The 19282-nt window shown below is 38.9% G+C and overlaps 1 protein-coding gene across 35 annotated transcripts in view; it reads right to left on the bottom strand.

Annotated features, from left to right (window-relative positions):
* PPIG (peptidylprolyl isomerase G) overlaps window positions 1–19282 on the bottom strand; it is a 53374-nt gene that overhangs the window by 26199 nt on the left and 7893 nt on the right. For 7 of the 35 annotated variants that reach the window (XM_054476944.2, XM_054476949.2, XM_054476945.2 and 4 more), the window contains 6 exons: window positions 7930–7983; window positions 7522–7598; window positions 7363–7437; window positions 5461–5568; window positions 4457–4501; window positions 2830–2917 (listed from right to left, as the gene is read on the bottom strand). In XM_054476944.2, coding sequence (XP_054332919.1) covers window positions 2830–2917; window positions 4457–4501; window positions 5461–5568; window positions 7363–7437; window positions 7522–7582 — 377 coding nt within the window. In that variant the 5' untranslated portion in view covers window positions 7583–7598; window positions 7930–7983. Of the gene's footprint in view, window positions 1–2829; window positions 2918–4456; window positions 4502–5460; window positions 5569–7362; window positions 7438–7521; window positions 7660–7929; window positions 7984–9549; window positions 9651–13372; window positions 13475–17557; window positions 17651–19282 lie in introns of those variants that run through there. The other 28 variants (XM_054476954.2, XM_063648286.1, XM_063648276.1 and 25 more) reach the window with 8 other exon arrangements.

The following is a 19282-nucleotide window of genomic DNA, read 5'->3' as shown; positions in this document are numbered from 1 at the left end:
CGTAACAATATATGTGAAAAGGCTTAAAAATGTGTAAATAGTTCATTAAGTAAACTTCTTAAATATTAAAACTGCATCAAATGATAGGCACAACAATGTTCACTGGAGCAGTTTGAAAACCAGGAAGCAAACCAAATGTTCCAAAATAAGATTAATAATGTATATATTTTCAAGCAAGAGATTAACATGTAGCCATTAAAAAGCTAATATTTAGTGATGTGCAGAGATTTACATTATAGCCAAAAGTTGACTATAGAACAACACTCTACAAACATTTTTAATGCACAGAAAGATGCTCTGGGGATGAGATTTTTGTGTGTGTGTCTTATCTGTGTTTTCTTTTTTTTTTTTTTTACAATGAAGAGGTAATTATAAGTTGTTTTATTTGTTTGTTTCTGAGATGGGGTCTTGCTCTGTAGCCCAGGCTGGAGTGTAGTGGCACGACCCTGGCTCACTGCAACCTCCACCTTCCTGCCTCAGCCTCCCGAGTGGCTGGGATTACAGGCGCCCGCAACCACACCCAGCTAATTTTTGTATTTTAGTAGAGACTGGGTTTCACCATGTTGGCCAGGCTGGTCTCGAACACCTAACTTCAAGTGATCCACCCGCCTCGGCTTCCCAAAGTGCTGGGATTACAGGCATGAGCCACTGCACCCAGCCATAAGTTGTTTTGTTTAAAAAGAAAATCAGAGATCCACATTATGTGCAAGTGGTTGAATAAACTATGGTATACTCAAACAATAGAGTACTACGCAGCTGCAAAAAAGAATAAGAATGATCTCTATAAACTGTTATGGAGTGTTTTAAGGATATACTGTTAAGTGAAGAGTGAAACAGTATACATGGTATGCCATCTACGGTGTAAGAAAGGGAAAGTGAGAAAATGTATACATGTATTTGCTTATGTTTACAAACAGAAAAACAGGAAGATAAACTGGAAATTAGGTTGATTATTAACATGGATAGATGGAACTGGGGTGAAAAAAACAAGGAAATGGGAATGGAGTGGAAGGGTTGGGTGGGAGAGACACTTCACAGTATTCTTTTTGTTTTGACTTTGGAAATGTTACTATTTCATAAACTTAAAAAAATGCAAAAAAATATCAAAACTACGTAGGAAGGAGAACAAAATGAAATATAACCAGAAAGGAACAAACCTAACACATTTTGAGTGAATCACAAAGCCAAACCAAAAAAGAACTAATTTAAGTCACTTTTAAACTTGGTGTTTACCTACACTCAGTCTAAAAACAAAAATAAGGATAAAGAAATAGTGAACTCTAGTTAGTTGGTCCTTCTTTACAGCAGTATGGGATGGCAACTGTTCATTCTAGGAATCAATAAAGAACAGAAATGTTGAAGATAATCAGGCACCAGATTTCTCACTGTTGAACAGTTAACAAATACAGAATAGGGAAATGACAGAATAATCCACATGGTGCTGACAGATTAAATTCCTCACAGACCAAGAGATTTCAAGGCTACTGAACAGAACAAACCTATACCTGTAAGACAGGATTTAAAAAATAGGCATTACTGACAACAGGCCTGGTTACAATTTTTTTTTGTAGTTGGAATTGGAAATCCTTAGCATTTGGAGGTTACAAATAAATTTTAGCGAGAAGGTGAATTCACAAATACAGAATCTATGAATAGTGAGAACTGACTGCATTTTATTCTTTGTAATTAATTTACGGAGAAATACTCTGTGTAAACATCTAGTTTCTCACTGAAATCACCCCTCTAAATTTAGCATCAATAGAAGATTCTTGCCTCAGTCATTACTGTGATGATTACAAAATGGTGACTTTTCTAACTCCACCATTCCTTTTAAATTTATTAGTTGACATTCTAATAAGGGAACAGCTTCCCTTCTCTTTCATTATTTAATCATTTATTTATATCAGTGTAGACTCCTGGTTCCTATTTGACCATAAACTGATATTACTGTTATTTATTTTGATGCTCAAATTATCCAAATTTGGTTAGTGGGAAACCTTTAACCTGGCTCCTGTGTTCTCTTGACAAGCCTCCATTATTTCAAAACATTAGCAGAACAATTTAACTTTCCTTCTATAACAATTTTCCCTCTTCAACAATTTTGGCCAGGTGCCATAGCTCACATGTGTAATCCCAGCCTGGAGTCCAGCCTGGGCAACACAGGGAGACCCCGTCTCTACAAAAAAATTAAAAAATTAGCCAGGTGTGGTGGCACACACCTGTAGTCCCATCTACTCGAAAGGCTGAGGTGGGGAGGACTGCTTGAGCCAGGGAGGTCAAGGCTGTGGTGAGCCATGATTGCACCACTGCACTCGCCTGGGTGACAGAGCAAGACCTTGTCTCAAAAACAACAACAAAAAAAACACAACAAAAAAATCAATTATTTGTTCCCCTTCCTTCAACAATTCCCTCCCTCATAGATTCCTCTCCTATTTATTAGTAATCAATGGCAGGCACACAGAGAAATGACAGACCAAAAATGGGGTTTTTTTTTTTTTTTTTTTGAGACAGAATCTCACTCTGTCACCCAGGTTGGAGTGCAGTGGCGCAATCTCAGCTCACTGTAAGCTCCCCCTCCCGGGTTCACGCCATTCTCCTGCATCAGCCTCCCGAGTAGCTGGGACTACAGGCGTCTGACACCACGCCCAGCTAATTTTTTTGTATTTTTTAGTAGAGACGGGGTTTCACCGTGTTAGCCAGGATGGTCTCGATCTCCTGACCTCGTGATCCGCCCGCCTCAGCCTCCCAAAGTGCTGGGATTACAGGCATGAGCCACCGTGCCCGGCCCAAAAATGTGATGTTTTAAATGATCAGATAATAAATACTTACATGAAGAACTGTGAACCATTTGTATCCTTCCCTCTGTTGGCCATTGACAAGAGAAATTCTTTGTTGTGTTTAACAGCGAAACTCTCGTCTATACAGAAGTAAAGTTTTCAGTTACATTATAGGTATAACCTCCAAACAAATTTCATTTTCACTTCTATTCATATCTGATGTATTATTTAGTGCCATACAAAACTTACTTAGATAACAAAGTTAGGTTATGAAAGAAGAGAATCAAATATGAGTCAATTTCCCCTCTCACCTTTTGTTTTTTTTTTTTGAGACGGAGTCTCGCTCTGTCGCCTAGGCTGGAGTGCAGTGGCGCAATCTCGGCTCACTGTAAGCTCCGCCTCCCGGGTTCACCCCATTCTCCTGCCTCAGCCTCCCGAGTAGCTGGGACTACAGGCGCCCGTCACCACGCCCAGCTAATTTTTGTATTTTTAGTAGAGACGGGGTTTCACTGTGTTAGCCAGGATGGTCTCAATTTCCTGACCTCGTGATCCACCCGCCTCGGCCTCCCAAAGTGCTGGGATTACAGGCGTGAGCCACCGTGCCTGGCCTCCCCTCTCATCCTTTTAAGATTCAAATATTATTAATTTTCTATTATTTGCTTATAAAACCCAAATATTATCTCAATCCCCTTCCTTTCCATTTATATTTGTCCTTCACAATTTTTGGAAAAGATAACACCACTTTATTTAAATAAAAAAATAAAACTATCTTTAAAAAGCAAGAAACAGCTGAGCACAGTGGTATGTGGCTATAGTCCTAGCTACTCAGGAGGTTGAAGCAGGAGGATCACTGGAGCTCAGGAGCTTGAACCTAAAGTGCACTATGATCACACCCATGAAAAGCCACTGCATTCCAGCCTGGGCAACACAGTGAGATCCCATCTCTTAAAAAAAAAAGTGAGAGAGTCCAGATTAGATTCTTTTACATTTCATCTGTTTCATTTCTGAGCACACAAAGGCACACATAGTATTATTTAGTCTGGACTCATTAACTTAACCTCTGACATAGCATCACTTACCGCAAAAGGAGGAATTTGTTTTCCAATCTTGGGTTAGAATATTAAGAACAAATCATGTAGAATTTTTAACAAAATTTCACTAAATGTCAAAAGTGAAAGATGAAAAATATTAAATTATTTCCACATTAAATATGCTTATAGTTTTCCAAATGGTCTTCATATCAACAAAAAAATTCCAGCAAGAAAACTTAAATTTTTGGAAAATATTATAGTCAAATTTTAGAATATCTAAGATATTTTTAAAAATGTTCATAGAAAAAATGACCTAAAATTTGGATGTTGTAAGAAATATTGCTGAAACTCCTTTAATAAAAGTTAAGATTGACCTACGGAAGTTCCTATTCTAACATTAAAATTCTAAGAATTAAGTACAGATCATTGAAACCCTTTCAAATCATGCTGTAAAAATATCCTAAGAAGAAAAAACCCCCATCTTTATAAAAAGCAATTTTTTTTAACCAGAAAATTAACCTTCAGATTAGTTGAAGGCAGCTAGACATTAGTATACCCTTTAATGAATAATGTTATTGATTCCATAGAGAATAAAATAGAATAAAAGACAAAGTATTTAAAACATAATATAAATGTAAACATTTTTACCTTCAAAAAATCCTCCATAGATAGATTCCCCTCCTCGTCCATTTCCTAAAAATGAAAAACATACTCTTATAACTCAGTAAGCTCCTCAAAGGTGATACCTAAACAAAATACTTCTTGTAAAGTAGATTTTTAAATAATTTTGAATTAACAATATTCGAAGATTGCAGCAAATCATAAAAGATATTAATGTCAATAACGACAAGCTCCCAAATTACTTTCTTTCCCCTATGCTATGATAGTAAGAATGTGATGAAGACTATTAAAATATATTTAAAAAAAGAACTTTCAGATTCTAATTACGATTATGCAGGTCTTACAACAGGTTAACATTTTTTCTAACTTTTTTAAAACTATAGTTTTGATATTTTTACAATAAAAAAGTAAAAATTTTATTGTAGTAAGGATTACCACTTGTGACAAAATCAAACAGATACACTTGACAGATTACTGAGATGAATGCAGTTCTGTTTTGTATCCAGAAACCTATTTCTGAAATTCATGTGTCAAAGGCAAAATTATTTTCTATGAGCTTCCTTCTACTTTTTTTTTTTTTTTTTTTGAGACAGAGTCTTGTTCTGTCATTCAGGCCGGAGTGCAGTGGTGCAGTCTCAGCTCACCGCAACCTCCACCTTTCGGGTTCAAGCCATTCTCCTGCCTCAGCCTCTCGAGTAGGTGGGACTACAGGCACACGCCATCATGCCCGGCAAATTTTTGTATTTTTAGTAGAGGCAGGGTTTCACCATGTTGGCCAGGCTGGTCTCGAACTACTGACCTCATGATCCGCCCGCCTCGGCCTCCCAAAGTGCTGGGATTACAGGCGTGAGCCACCGTGCCCAGCCTATGAGCTTCCTTCTTTCACATATTTCTATGAGTACTTCTAATTGACCAAAGATTAATTGGAGTGAGAGTGACAAGAACATTGGACTAAAACTTCTAGGGACTTGTCTAACTCTGAGATCTGTGATATTTAACATAAAATAATACATGATTTTTCCAAGTCTCACCTTCACTGAAGTCACCACCTTGAACCATAAAATCCTTGACAACTCTGTGAAAGAGACAACTCTTATAATGTAATGGTTTCTGAGTTGATTTCCCGGTCCCCTTTTCACCTATAGAGATAAAAAATTAGGACATTTAATAGAAAGGAAATCAAAGTAGTATGAAAGCAAAATAAATGTAAAATATACCCCTCTTGAACCTTGCAGACTTAAAAAAAATCATATTTTCATTCCTTTCAGGAATTTTTTAAAAAAATTCATTTAAAAAATCACCCACGTATTTCTGGAGAATGTAGAAATCACTCTCAAATAATATACCATTACAACTAACATTTGGTTTTGGGTTTTTTTTGAGACAAAGTCTAGTTCTGTCACCTAGGCTACAGTGCGGTGGCACGATCTTGGCTCACTGCAACCTCCGCCTCCTGGGTTCAAGTGATTCTCCTGCCTCAACCTCCTGAGTGGCTGGGATTACAGGCACCTGCCACCACACCCAGCTAATTTCTTTTTAGTAGAGACGGAATTTCACCATGTTGGCCAGGCTGGTCTCAAAGTTCCTGACCTCAAGTGATCCACCCACCTCGGCCTCCCAAACTGCTGGGATTACAGGCATGGGCCACCACACTTGGCCTCTATTTTTTTAATTGAGACAGGGTCTCATTCTTGTCGCCCAGGCTGGAGTGCAGTGGAGTGATCTTGGCTCACTGCCACCTCTGCCTCCTAGGCTCAAGCGAATCTCCCACCTCAGCCTCCAGAGAAGATGGGACTACAGGCGCACACCACCATGCCCAGCTGATTTTTTGTTACTTATTTTTTTGAGACGGAGTTTCACTCTTGTTGCCCAGGCTGGAGAGCAATGGCGTGATCTCAGCTCACTGCAACCTCCATCTAGGGTTCAAGTGATTCTCCTGCCTCAGCCTCCCGAGTAGCTGGGATTACAGGCACCCACTACCACGCCTGGCTAATTTTTGTATTTTCAGTAGAGATGAGGTTTCACTATGTTTGCCGGGCTGGTCTCAAGCTCCTGACATCAGGTGATCTGCATGCCTTGGCCTTCCAAAGTGCTGCGATTACAGGCGTGAGCCACCACGCCTGGCCAATTATTTGCACTTTTAGTAGAGACGTGGTTTCACCATGTTGGCCAGGACTGTCTTCAACTCCTGACCTCAAGTGATCCACCCACCTTGGCCTCCCCAAGTGCTGGGATTACAGGTGTGAGCCACCATGCCCAGCCATAATATTTCTTTTTTTTTTTTTTTAGATGGAGTCTCGCTCTTGTAGCTCAGGCTGGAGTGCAATGGCACGATCCTGGCTCACCGCAATCTCTGCCTCTCGGGTTCAAGCGATTCTCCTGCCTCAGCCTCCCAAGTAGCTGGGACTACAGGTGTAAGCCACCACATTTGGCTAATTTGTATTTTTAGTAGAGACGGGGTTTCACCATCTTGGCCAGGCTCGTCTCGAACTCCTGACCTCGTGATCCACCTCCCCTCCCCCCACCCCCGGCCTCCCAGAGTGCTGGGATTACAGGCATGAGCCACCGCACCTGGCCACCCAGCCATAATATTTCTAAGAATTACTTTCACGCCCTAGTCACTGCTGTGTAATCTTCATGTTAAGAGAAAAGAAGTAATATGCATGGAGAAATCTAAAATAGAGTAAATAAAAAATTAAAGCAAGCTATGCCAGGTGTGGTAGCTCACACCTGTATCCCAGCTGAGGACGCTTATGTGTAAGGATTGATGAGCCCAGGAGTTCTAGTCCAGTTGGACAACGTTGCAAGATCCTGTCTCTTTTTTTTTAAAAAAACAAAAAAAAACAAAAAAAAACAAAAAAAAACAAGCAAGCAAGCAAGCAAGCCATAGTCAACTGAGACTACTATTACGGCAGTTGAAAATGTGAACAAACCTGTACAAAGACAACGAAAGTTCTCGCATGTTTTGGGGCACACATCAGAAAACAATTCAAAGACAACTCTTCCAGCTGAAAAAGAAGGTAGTTGGTTAAACTTCTTTACTAATTTAAAATATTAAACACCCATTTATAAATGTCAACTAATATTCTTACCAGGTTGATTGTTAATGGCAATGTCAAAAAAACATCGAGGACGTTGAACCTTTATTCCCATGGCTCCAATACTTAATCTGTGAGTAAAATACAGTTTCAGACAAGCAGACTAAAATAGCAAAGATCTTTCACAAATTTCTGGAAAAAAAATTATGTGAAACAAAATTAGAAATATAGTTTGAATTTATTTTGGTATTTATTTCTATGAGGTAAATCACATGGATTATTAGTGCTTTCTTTTTAGAGATTAGATTGCATTTTGTGAAGCAATTAGAAAAGACTTAAAAGTTAAGCCTTAACCATTATTATGTAACTAACTTTCTATTTATCAACCGGAATACAGATTAATAGCTCAAACAGAAAATTGTATTTACTCTGTATGATTAGTGAACTCAATAAGCAGATTACCTTCAAATGAAGAAAAGACCAAAAAAAAAACAAGGACAACTGATCCCTGTGCTCCTAGAAAACAAAAATGAGAGTTCTGATTAAAATGTGAGATTTTTAAGAAGCAAAAATCATATAAGAAGAAAAAGTGGGGTATTTTAACAACAGTATGGTATTGTTAAATAGTATATGTGGTAGATTCACATTTTGAGTAAAAGCACAACATTCAGTTTTACATATGAGGGTACTTTCTGATTATGAGCAACAGCCTTTACTGATATTTTAGTATAGACACAAAAAATACCAAAGAGATACTCTGTGTAACAGCTTTATTTCCATAACAGAAAGCTATTATTTAACAGACATTATTTTGATAAGGCATTTATTTTAAGGACTTAAAATGCTGAATCGTAATACTTGGTGGAAGATGATAGGGTAAGGTAAAGCGTAGAAGAAACAAAGACACTAAGTGTAAACAGTATCCAAAATGATGGACTCTAAAAATGACAGTTTCATATGCTATGTATGCTATGTCATATTTCAATAAAAATTTACTTTATTAAAAATAATTAATATATCTAAGACAAAACTCTTTATTCTTCTACCTCCATTCCCTTGAATACTCAGTAAACATTATCATTCTCCAAGCCAGCTGCTGAGGCTGAAAATCTGGGGGTCATCTTCAGTTCCACTTTCCCTCATACCTCATTATCCAAACCATTAGGAAGGTAATTTGGCTCTAGCTTCAAAAATTATCCCAAAAGTTCTCATTACCTTTACCATTATCATTTCTTATCTACGCTATTCCAACAGCCTCCTAACTGGTTTCTCTTGTTTTACTCCTAATTCTGTACTGCCTCTTCTCCACAAAATAGTCAGAGTGGAATGATTCTTTTAAAACGCAAACCTTATCATATCCTTCCCCTGCCTAAAACTGTCTTACCATTCATCTGAAAAGTTTTAGCATGGATTTTAAGGCTCTAGACCAGCACTGCTCAATAAAAACATGAGCCACCCGGGTATAAAATTTTTCAGTAGCCACATTTTGACAAACAAAAACAGGCTAATTTTGGGCCGGGTGCAGTGGCTCACGCCTGTAATCCCAGCACTTTGTGGGGCTGAGGCGGGCGGATCAGGGTCAGGAGTTCAAGACAAGCCTGACCAACATAGTGAAACTTTATCTCTATTAAAAATACAAAAATTAGCCGGCTGTGGTGGCGGGTGCCTGTAATTCCAGCTACTCAGGAGGCTGAGGCAGGAGAATTGCTTGAGCCCAGGAAGTAGAGGTTGCAGTGAGCCAAGACTGCACCACTGCACTCCAGCCTGGGGGACAGAGTTAGACTCAGTCTCAAACAATCAAACAAAAAACAGGCTAATTTCAATATATTCTATTTAACTCAGTATGTACAGATTGAATATCCTTTATAGGAAATGCTTGGGACCAGAAGTGTTTCAGATTTTTTTTTTGAATTTTGGAATATTTGCATACACGAGATATCCTGGGGATGGGACACACTTTAAACACAAAATTCATTTATATTTCAAACATACTTTATGGATATAGCCTGAATTGTATGTGTAATTTTATACAATTTAAAAAATAATTTTGTGCATGAAACAAAGTTTGTATTAAGTACTTACTTATGTGTGAAATTTTCAATTGTGATGCTCAGAAAGTTTACATTTTGGACCTCAGATTTTCAGATTAGTGATGTTCAACTTGTATGTCCAAACTATTACCACTTCAAAATATAATAAACAAAAATGTTACTGAGATTTTTTTTCTTTGGTACAAGTCTTTGGAAATTCAGTGTATATTTTATCCTTGAAGCATATCTCAATTTAGACTAGCCACATTTCAAGTGCTCAAAAAGCACATGTGACTTGTGGCTACTGTAATTTCAATTATACGGCTCTAAATATTTTAGCTCCTGTTCACCTCTAGGCATTTTCCTCAACTTTCATTTCCTAACATCTTCTAATACTTTCCTCAACTTTATTTCAGCTACATTGGTATCCTGCTTGCTCCCCCTGCCACCCAACAGCCTACTCTTTCATCAGGTCCTTTACATTTGCTGTTCCCTCCACCTGGAATGCTCTCAAACCATCTTCACATGGTTCATCCACTTGTTGCTCAAGTATCACCTTCTTATAGAGGCCCATTCCTAGTCTACTGTATTCAAGAAAGGAGCTCTCATCCTCCTAACACTTTACATCCTCTTATTCTGCTTTATTTTTCTTCCAAGCATTTATTGCTAATTGGTATTCAATTTTTATATCCATCTTCTCTCACTAGAATATAAGTTCCATGATGTGATAAACCTGAATTTTCAGTCTTATTCTCTTCTCAATTCTTACTGCTCAAACAGTGCTTGGCATATGACAAGAAATCAGTATTTATTAAATGAATGAATAAATGTGAGAGGATAGGCATAAGTGAGAATGCAAAATTGCAGTAACAACAAAAAATGGAAACACTCAAAATATCTTACAATAGGTGAGAAACTGAACAAATTACGGTATAAAACGCTATTTAATACTATATGGCAGTTTCATTGTAACACAAGCCAAGAAACCTACTGTTTAGTTCAAAAGAAACAAAAAAGTAAATTGTACATAAGTATTTCTTTTAACACCATAAAATAATACCCTATTTCTACAAAGAGAGATCTTGAGAATACTATATATACCAAACTCCTCACAGAATCTCTGCAAAAGGGACTGAGTCTAGGAATGGAAGTCACTGGGGTCCTTCAGCTTTACGTATAAGGTTTGAATTTTTGCAATAAGAATATGTTCATGTATTAGTTTTTCAACTTAAAATTGATAAAAGTTTAAAATGTATCTGCACAGTAAAACAAAATAGAAAATGAATGAAAATACTGAGTCTATCTCTAAGTAAATGAGTTATAGGTGATTTTTATTTAAGTTTTTGCATTTCCTAGGTTTTATACAACAGACTTATGAAAGAAACTCAGGTAAGCATGTAATTTAAATCTTCAATTATATATTCTTTTCTTTTTTCTTATTTTTGTTTTTGTTTTTCAATGACATTTTTAAAGTGTCTCACTGTCATGATTACTACATCATGATTGAGTATCCTAAATCTGAAAACCCCAAATCTGAAATTTTTTGAGTGCCAAAAAGACACCCAAAGGAAATGCTCATTGGAGCATTTTGGATTTTCAGAATTGGAAGGTTCAACTGGTAAGTATATTGCAAACATTCCAAAATCTGAAAAAATCAGAAATCCACAATAATATGGTCCAAAGCATTTTGGATAAGAGGTACTCAACTAGTGCTGCTGTTTAACATTTAAAGAGCTTAGGAGGCCAGGAGCAGTGGCTCACACCTGTAATCCTGGCACTTTGGGAGGCTGAAGCAGGCAGATTGCTTAAGTCCAGCAGTTCGAGACCAGCTTGGGCAACATGGCAAAACCCTGTCTCCACAAAAAATACAAAAATTAGACAGGCATGGTGGCACATGCCTGTAGTCCCAGCTACTGGAGATGCTGAGGTGGGAGGATCACTTGAGCCAGGAAGGTGGAGGTTGCAGTGAGCCAAGATCAAGCCACTGTACTCCAGCCTGGGTGACAGAGTGAGACCCCGTTTCAAAAAAAAAAAAAAAAAAAAAATTTTTTTTTTTCCTCTCACAAAATGTGTACCTCCCACAAAATAGAAACTAAGAAAAGTACTTGCGAATATTTACCTGAACCCTGGATATGAAACAGCTTTTTAGATTCACTAATGAAGTAAATAATGGAGATAAACAGATTTGAACTTATGAAAAAAATTATTATTTCTATTTGTCTATGTGAAATTAAAAAGAAAAAAATTCGGGAAAATACATTGTCATAGTTGCTAAGAATATTAATTTTCTTAAGCAGTGCTTAGGAATGGGGGCACTAGGGCAATTCATTGAGTAGGGCTATCCAACTCACTGCAGAACCTTAAGCAACCCTTGCCCTATTAAATATCAGTCACTGTGACAACCAAAACCTTTCACTGTCCGTCTGTCAAATTAAAGCTCAAAGGACACCTAAGGGTATATGAGCAGAGAATTCACAATAAGTGAAATAACAAAAAAAACATAAAAGGCACCAGCAATTTTGATAAGAAATTTGGCATTACAGACCAAGAATCTTGAATATATTCATATTCATTGTACCTTTTAACATTTTACTAAGTCTATATACTGGAATATCTGTAAAGGCAACCATTTAAAATAAAATAGTCCTTGGGTTTTTTTTTTTTTAAATAACAGTAAGCACAAACAACTTAAATGTCTAACACAATAGTTAAGTAAATTAGTTTGTGATGGACTGCCTAAGAAAATAAGCTTTTAAAAATAACATGAAAAAGATGTGTTAAATGCCACATGAAAAAAGATAATTGTACACTAGTAAGAATTACTTAAAAAATACCCCCATGAAATGAAATACTATCTATGAGAAATCATAATCTTACATATTAAAATTACAAAGGTAACATTTTTTCACCAATTGGATTGACAAAAATAAAAAATGACCTCATTCATTGTTGCTGCTGGTAAAGGGATAAACTGATAGACCTACTTGATTGCCAATTTGACAACAAATATCCATATTACAAATGCATTTAAGACTCTGACTCAGTAATTCCACTTCTAGGAATTTACTTTATGTACATCCTTACACATTTGCAAAATAAGATATGTGCAAGGTTATTCAATGTACCATAATTTGTAGTAGTAAAAGGCTGTAAACCTAAATGTCCATCAAGGAGGGATAGGTTATATAAATATAAACCTGTATTTATACTTTAATAAATGTATATATAATTTGATATATAATACAAAATTTAATAAATATAAATCAGGTATACCATTGTATACCTGTAGAAAGTACAAAGCTATTAGAAAGAATGAGGAATCTGTTCATGTACTGCTGTCTCCAAGATAGGGAGAACTATTTCCTAAAATCTGTAAATGTTAAATTATTTTGTTAAATGAAAAAGAAAATAAGCCGGGCGCAGTGGCTCACGCCTGTAATCCCAACACTTTGGGAGGCCGCTTTGGGTGGATCATGAGGTCAGGAGATTGAGACCATCCTGGCTAACACAGTGAAACCCCGTCTCCACTAAAAATACAAAAAAATTAGCTGGGCGTGGTGGCGGGTACCTGTAGTCCCAGCTACTTGAGAGGCTGAGGCAGGAGAAAGGTGTGAACTCGGGAGGCAGAGCTTGCAGTGGGCCAAGATCGCACCACTGCACTCCAGCCTGGGCGACAGAGCAAGACTACCTCTCCAAAAAAAAAGAAAAAGAAAATAAAAGGCTAGATGTGGTGGCTTACACTTTAGAAGGCTGAGACAGGTGGACTGCTTGAGTCCAGGAGTTTGAGACCAGCCTGGGCAACATGGAAAAATCGTCTCTACAGAAAATATAAAAATTAGTTGGGCATAGTGGTGTGTGCCTGTAGTTCCAGCTACCTGGGAGGCTGAGGCAGGAGGATCATTTGGGCCCAGGATGCAGAGGTTGCAGTGAGCTGAGATTGTGCCATGGCACTCCAGGTTGGGCGACAGAGTGGGACCCTGTATCAAAAAAAAAAAAAAAAAAAAAAAAGGTTGCCCAGGCATGGTGGCTCATGCTTATAATCCCAGCACTTAGGAAGGCTGAGGCAGGAGGATTGAAACACCAGCCTGGGAAACACAGGGAGAACTTTGTTTCTATTTCAAACAAACAAACAAGCAAGGTACAGAAGTGTGTATGATATACTGTCTTTGCATATTTTTAAAAGGAGAGAGAGCTGGGCGTGGTGGCTCATGCTTGTAATCCCAGCACTTTGGGAGGTCAAGGAAGGTGGATCACCTGAGATCAGGAGTTTGAGAGCAGCCTGGCCAACATGGCGAAACTGTGTCTTTACTAAAAATATAAATAATTAGCTGGGTGTGGTGGCGCACGCCTGTAGTCCCAGCTACTCGGGAGGTTGAGGCACAGAATTGCTTGAACTCAGGATGCGGAGGTTGTGGTGAGCCAAAACTGCACCACTGCACTCCAGCCTGGGTGACAGAGTGAGACTCTGTCTCAAAAAAAAAAAAAAGAAAAAAAGAAAAAAGAGAGAAAAACGAAAGTGGGGCCAGGCATGGCGGCGTGCACCTGTAGTCCTAGCTACTCAAGAGGATCAGGTGGGAGGACTCTTTCAGCCCAGGATTTTGAGGCTGCAGTGAGCTATGGTAGCATCACTGCACTCCAGCCTCAGACCATCTCCAAAAACAAAATTAAATTAAATTTTACAAGTATGTATTTGCTTAACAAACAGGCATCTAGGGAGACAGAAAATGGGTAACTGGAAAAGAGGGCTAAGATTTTTCACTTTATAACCTCATATTTTCAATTTTATACCACATGAATATATTATCTATTAAAAATTATTATAACACATCCCACTCCTAGGTATATACTCAAAAGAAAGGAAATCATATATCGAGGAGATATCTTCACTCCTATGTTTATTGCAGCACTATTCACAATATCCAAGATTTGGAAATAACTTAAGTATCTATCAACAGATTACCAGATAAAGAATATGTGGGCTGGGTGTGGTGGCTCCCACCTGTAATCTCAGCACTTTGGGAGGCGAAAGTGGGCAGATTACCTGACGTCAGGAGTTCAAGACCACCCTGGCCAACATGGTGAAATCCTGTCTCTACTAAAAACACAAAAGTGAGCTGAGCGTAATGGCGCATGCCTGTAGTCCCAGCTACTCTCAGGAGGCTGAGGCAGGAGAATCGCTTAAACCCGGGAAGCAGAGGTTGCAGTGAGCTGACATTGTGCCACAACACTCTGGGCCTGGGCAACAGAGTAAGACTCCATTTCAGAAAAAAAAAATGGACCAGGAGAGATATTAGTGCTGGTTGGGTGGTTCCAAAGGCAGACACTGTTGGGCGACTGCTGTGTTAGGTGACTCCTGGAGCCTTCAAGTTTTCAATTTTCTTTAGGTTTCATGGGGAGTGAGGCCCTTCAGGCTGCTGAGTGTCACAAGAAAGTTATCCGCTTTCCTGCCTCACTGAGCAGTCTGAAGGAGGTGAGGTGAGCTTTCTGCTGGCATTACCTCTGGCACCATCTGCTTTTCCCTAAGGCCAAAGTTTCCCTGGGATCTAGGGGTTTAGGCCACTCAAAACACAATTTTCGGCCAGGTGTGAAGGCTCACGCCTGTAATCCCAGCACTTTGGGAGGCTGTGGCAGGGGGATCACTTGAGGTCAGGAGTTCCAGACCAGCCTGGCCAACATGGTGAAACCCCATCTCTACTAAAAATACAAAAATTCACAGGGCGTGGTGGCGTGTGCCTGTAATCCCAGCTACCTGGGAGGCTGAGGCAGGAAAATTTCTGGAACCCAGGGGGCAGACAGAGGTTGCAGTGAGCCAAGATCGCGCCACTGCACTCCAGCCTGGGAAAGAGTGAGACTCTGTCTCAAAAAAACAAACAAACAGAAAGGCCGGGCGCAGTGGCTCATGCCTGTAATCCCAGCACTTTGGGAGGCCTAGGCGGGTGGATCATCTGAGGTCAGGAGTTCAAGACCAGCCTGACCAACATGGAGAAATCCCACCTCTACTAAAAATACAAAATTAGCCAGGCGTAGTGGCACATGCCTGTAATCCCAGCTACTCGGGAAGGCTGAGGCAGGAGAATCGCTTGAACCCGTGAGGTGGAGCTTGCAGTGAGCCAAGATCGCGCCACTGCACTCCAGCCTGGGCAACAAGAGCGAAACTCAGTCTCAAAAACAAAAAACAAAACAAAACAAAAAACTGTGATACATATACACAACGGAGTACTATTTAACCATTAAAAAGAATAAGATCCTGTCATTTGTAACAACATGGATGGAACTGGAAGGTCATAGTAAGTAAAATAAGCCAGGCACAGAAGGACAAACTTCACATGTTCTCACTTATTTGTGGGAGCTAAAAATTTAAACAATTGAACTCTTGGAGATAAGAGAGTAGAGAGATGGTTACTAGACACTTGAGAGAGTAATGGGGGCTGGAAGTGAGGATGGTTAATGGGTGCAAAAAAACAGTTAAGAATAAATAAAATCTAGTGTTTGCTGGCACAATGGGGTGACTAACGATACTCAAAAAAAATTTAATTGTATATTTAAAAATAAAGAGTATAACTGGATTCTTTGTAACAAAAAGGATAAATGCTTGAGAAGACGGATACTCCATTCAGTCTAATGTGATCATTATGCATTGCATGCCTGTATCAAAGTATCTCAAGTAACCCATAAATATACCTACTATGTACCCACAAAAATTAAAAATTAAGAAAAGGGTAACTTTTAAGACACTGAAAAAACTTACTATAAAAATGAATAGGCCAGGCGCAGTGGCTCACACCTATAATCCCAGCACTCTGAGGCGGGTGGACCACCTGAGGTCAAGAGTTTGAGACCAGCCTGGCCAACATGGCAAACTCCATCTCTACTAAAAATACAAAAATTAGCTGCATGAGGTGGTGGGCACCTGTAATCCCAGCTACTCAGGAGGCTGAGGCAGGAGAATCGCTTGAACCCAGGAGGCGGAGGTTGTAGTGAGCTGAGATCATGCCACTGCACTCCAGCTTGGGCAACAGAGTGAGACTCCATCTCAAAATAAAATAAAATAAAATAAAACTGCCAGGCATGGTGGTTCACGCCTGTAGTCCCAGCACTTTGGGAGGCCAAGGCATCACTTGAGGTCAGGAGTTCAAGACTAGCCAGCCCAACATGGTGAAACTCCGTCTCCACTAAAAATACAAAAAAATTAGCTGGGCGTAGTGATGTGCACCTGTAATTCCAGCTACTTGGGAGGCTGGGACAGGAGATTCTCTTAAACCCAGGAGGTGGAGATTGCAGTGAGCCGAGATTGTGCCACTGCACTCCAGCCTGGGTGACAGAGACTCTGTCTCAAAAAAAAAAAAAAAAAAGAAAGAAAAGAAAGAGTAAAACTGAAGAAGAAAAATTACCAGATTGTTCATGAATGACAAAATATTCATACCAGGTTAAAAAAAGCAAGTTAGTAAACAATATAGACTATAAAATCCCAATTTCACACATATCAGTAAGCACATTAAAAAGACAGGATTTACACCATAATGTTAACAATCATCATGTGTGGGCCATGGGTTTAAGGGTAATTTTTAATGTATTTCTGTTTTCCAATTTTTCTTCAATTTCATAATCAGGAAACAATTATTTTTTAAAAAGTACGAATAAAATGTGTTTTTTTTTTTTTTTTTGCCTACCAACAGCAAAGATCTTTTAAAAGAATAACTCTCAACACATGTACAAATGGAGAGAAACAGGAATTTATACTACTACTAGTGATCATATACAACTCCTTTGAAACTTAAGAATACGAGAAATTCATAAGTGTTTATACTTTCAACCAGTAAAATTCAACTGTTGGAAATCTATTATGAGGAACTACTCTAAATTCAGAAAGCCTTCAGGTATAAAGTTGGCTATCCTGGTGCTCTTTTTAGCAACATATAATCAAAAGCAACCTATCATAATATCACAAAAAAGTGAAATTCTCTCTGGTTCAACAATAATTAAAGCAATGCTTACGAAGATTAATAATTTGGAAAAATAATCAAGATATAAAACAGTGGGCCGGGCGTGGTGGCTCACACCTGTAATCCCAGCACTTTGAGAGGCCGAGGCAGCGGATCACAAGGTCAGGAGATCGACAGCATCCTGGCTGACATGGTGAAACCCCGTCTCTACTAAAAATACAAAAAAAAAAAAAATTAGCCAGGCATAGTGGCAGGTACCTGTAGTCCCACCTGGAGGCTGAGGCAGGAGAATGGCGTGAACCCGGGAGGTGGAGCTTGCAGTGAGCCGAGATCACGCCACTGCACTCCAGCCTGGGCGACAGAGCGAGACTCCGTCTCAAAAAAAAAAAAAAAAAAAGATATAAAGCAGCATATGCAATATAATTATGGTTGTGTAAACTACTCCCGACCCTCAAGCTCAGGCAAAGACTTACAAGAAGAAAAAAAAAAGAGTGAAAGGAAATAAATCATTATTGTGTGTGTTTGTGAGACTGGAGAGGGCTTTTGCCTCACTACTTTTTTCTAGTTTTCTTTAATAAATGTACTGCTACTTTGGGAGGCCAAGGCAGGTGGATCACCTGAGGTCATGAGTTCAAGACCAGCCTGACCAATGTGGTGAAACCCCATCTCTACTAAAAATACAAAAAAATAGCCGGGCATGGTGGTGGGTGCCTGTAATCCCAGTTACTCTGGAGGCTGAGGCAGGAGAATCACTTGAGCCCGGGAGGCAGAGGTTGCAGTGAGCTGAGATTGTGCCACTGCACTCCACCCTGGACGACAAGAGCAAGACTCTGTCTCAAAAAAATAAATAAATAAATAAAATAAATAAAATAAATAAATAATAAATGTACTGCTATCATAAAGATAAAATTCCTGATATATATATATATACACACACACACATATACACATACACACTCTTCTAACATTATAATGTACATGTTTAGAAATGGCTATAAGATGTATTCAGAGTCTATCACTCAAGGATACACTTTTCATAGAAATTGATTAAAATTAGTTTTCCTGAAATGACAAATCACATATGCCTCAAATGCAAGAAAGATGAAAGGCAGCAAATTACTATTAAAATTACTACACAAATCCCTTGAATATGTAAATGTTTTAATATTAGTAGCTAATGAAGAACAATGGTGACAACAAAAGATGGCTCACATGCTGTGTCCCTAACATTACTGAAATGCTACTAATTACTAATCATTATAAAAAGTTACTCATTACTAATCAGAAACAGGATATTTTATTTCCTCTATGATTTCCTGGATTATTAAATAATATCTGAAATCACGGTGGTTCACGCCTGTAATCCCAGCACTTTGAGGGGCGAAGGCAGGAGGATCACTTGAGCCCAGGAGTTCAAGACCAGCCTGGTCAACATAATGAGAACCCATCTCTATTAGAAAAAAGAAATCTGAGCCAGGCACGGTGGCTCACGCCTATAATCCCAGCACTTTGGGAGGCCGAGGCGTGCAGATCACGAGGCCAGGAGATCGAGACCACCCTGGCTAACATGATGAAACCCTGTCTCCACTAAAAATACAAAAAATTAGCTGGGCGTGGTGGTGGGCGCCTGTAGTCCCAGCTACTCAGGAGGCTGAGGCAGGAGAATGGCGTGAATCCGGGAGGTGGAGCTTGCAGTGAGCAGAGTTCGCGCCACTGAGTTCCAGCCTGGGTGACAGAGCGAGACTCCATCTCAAAAAAAAAAAAAAAGAAAAAAGACATCTGAAACCAGATGCAGTAAGACAAGCATCTGGTCAATTTTTCATTTTTTTTCAAGTAAAAGTA

This window comes from Pongo pygmaeus, chromosome 11 (assembly GCF_028885625.2).
Source record: "Pongo pygmaeus isolate AG05252 chromosome 11, NHGRI_mPonPyg2-v2.0_pri, whole genome shotgun sequence".
NCBI lineage: Eukaryota > Metazoa > Chordata > Mammalia > Primates > Hominidae > Pongo > Pongo pygmaeus.
Note: the sequence above shows the minus strand (reverse complement) of the source record. Positions and strands in the feature narration are given on the sequence as shown.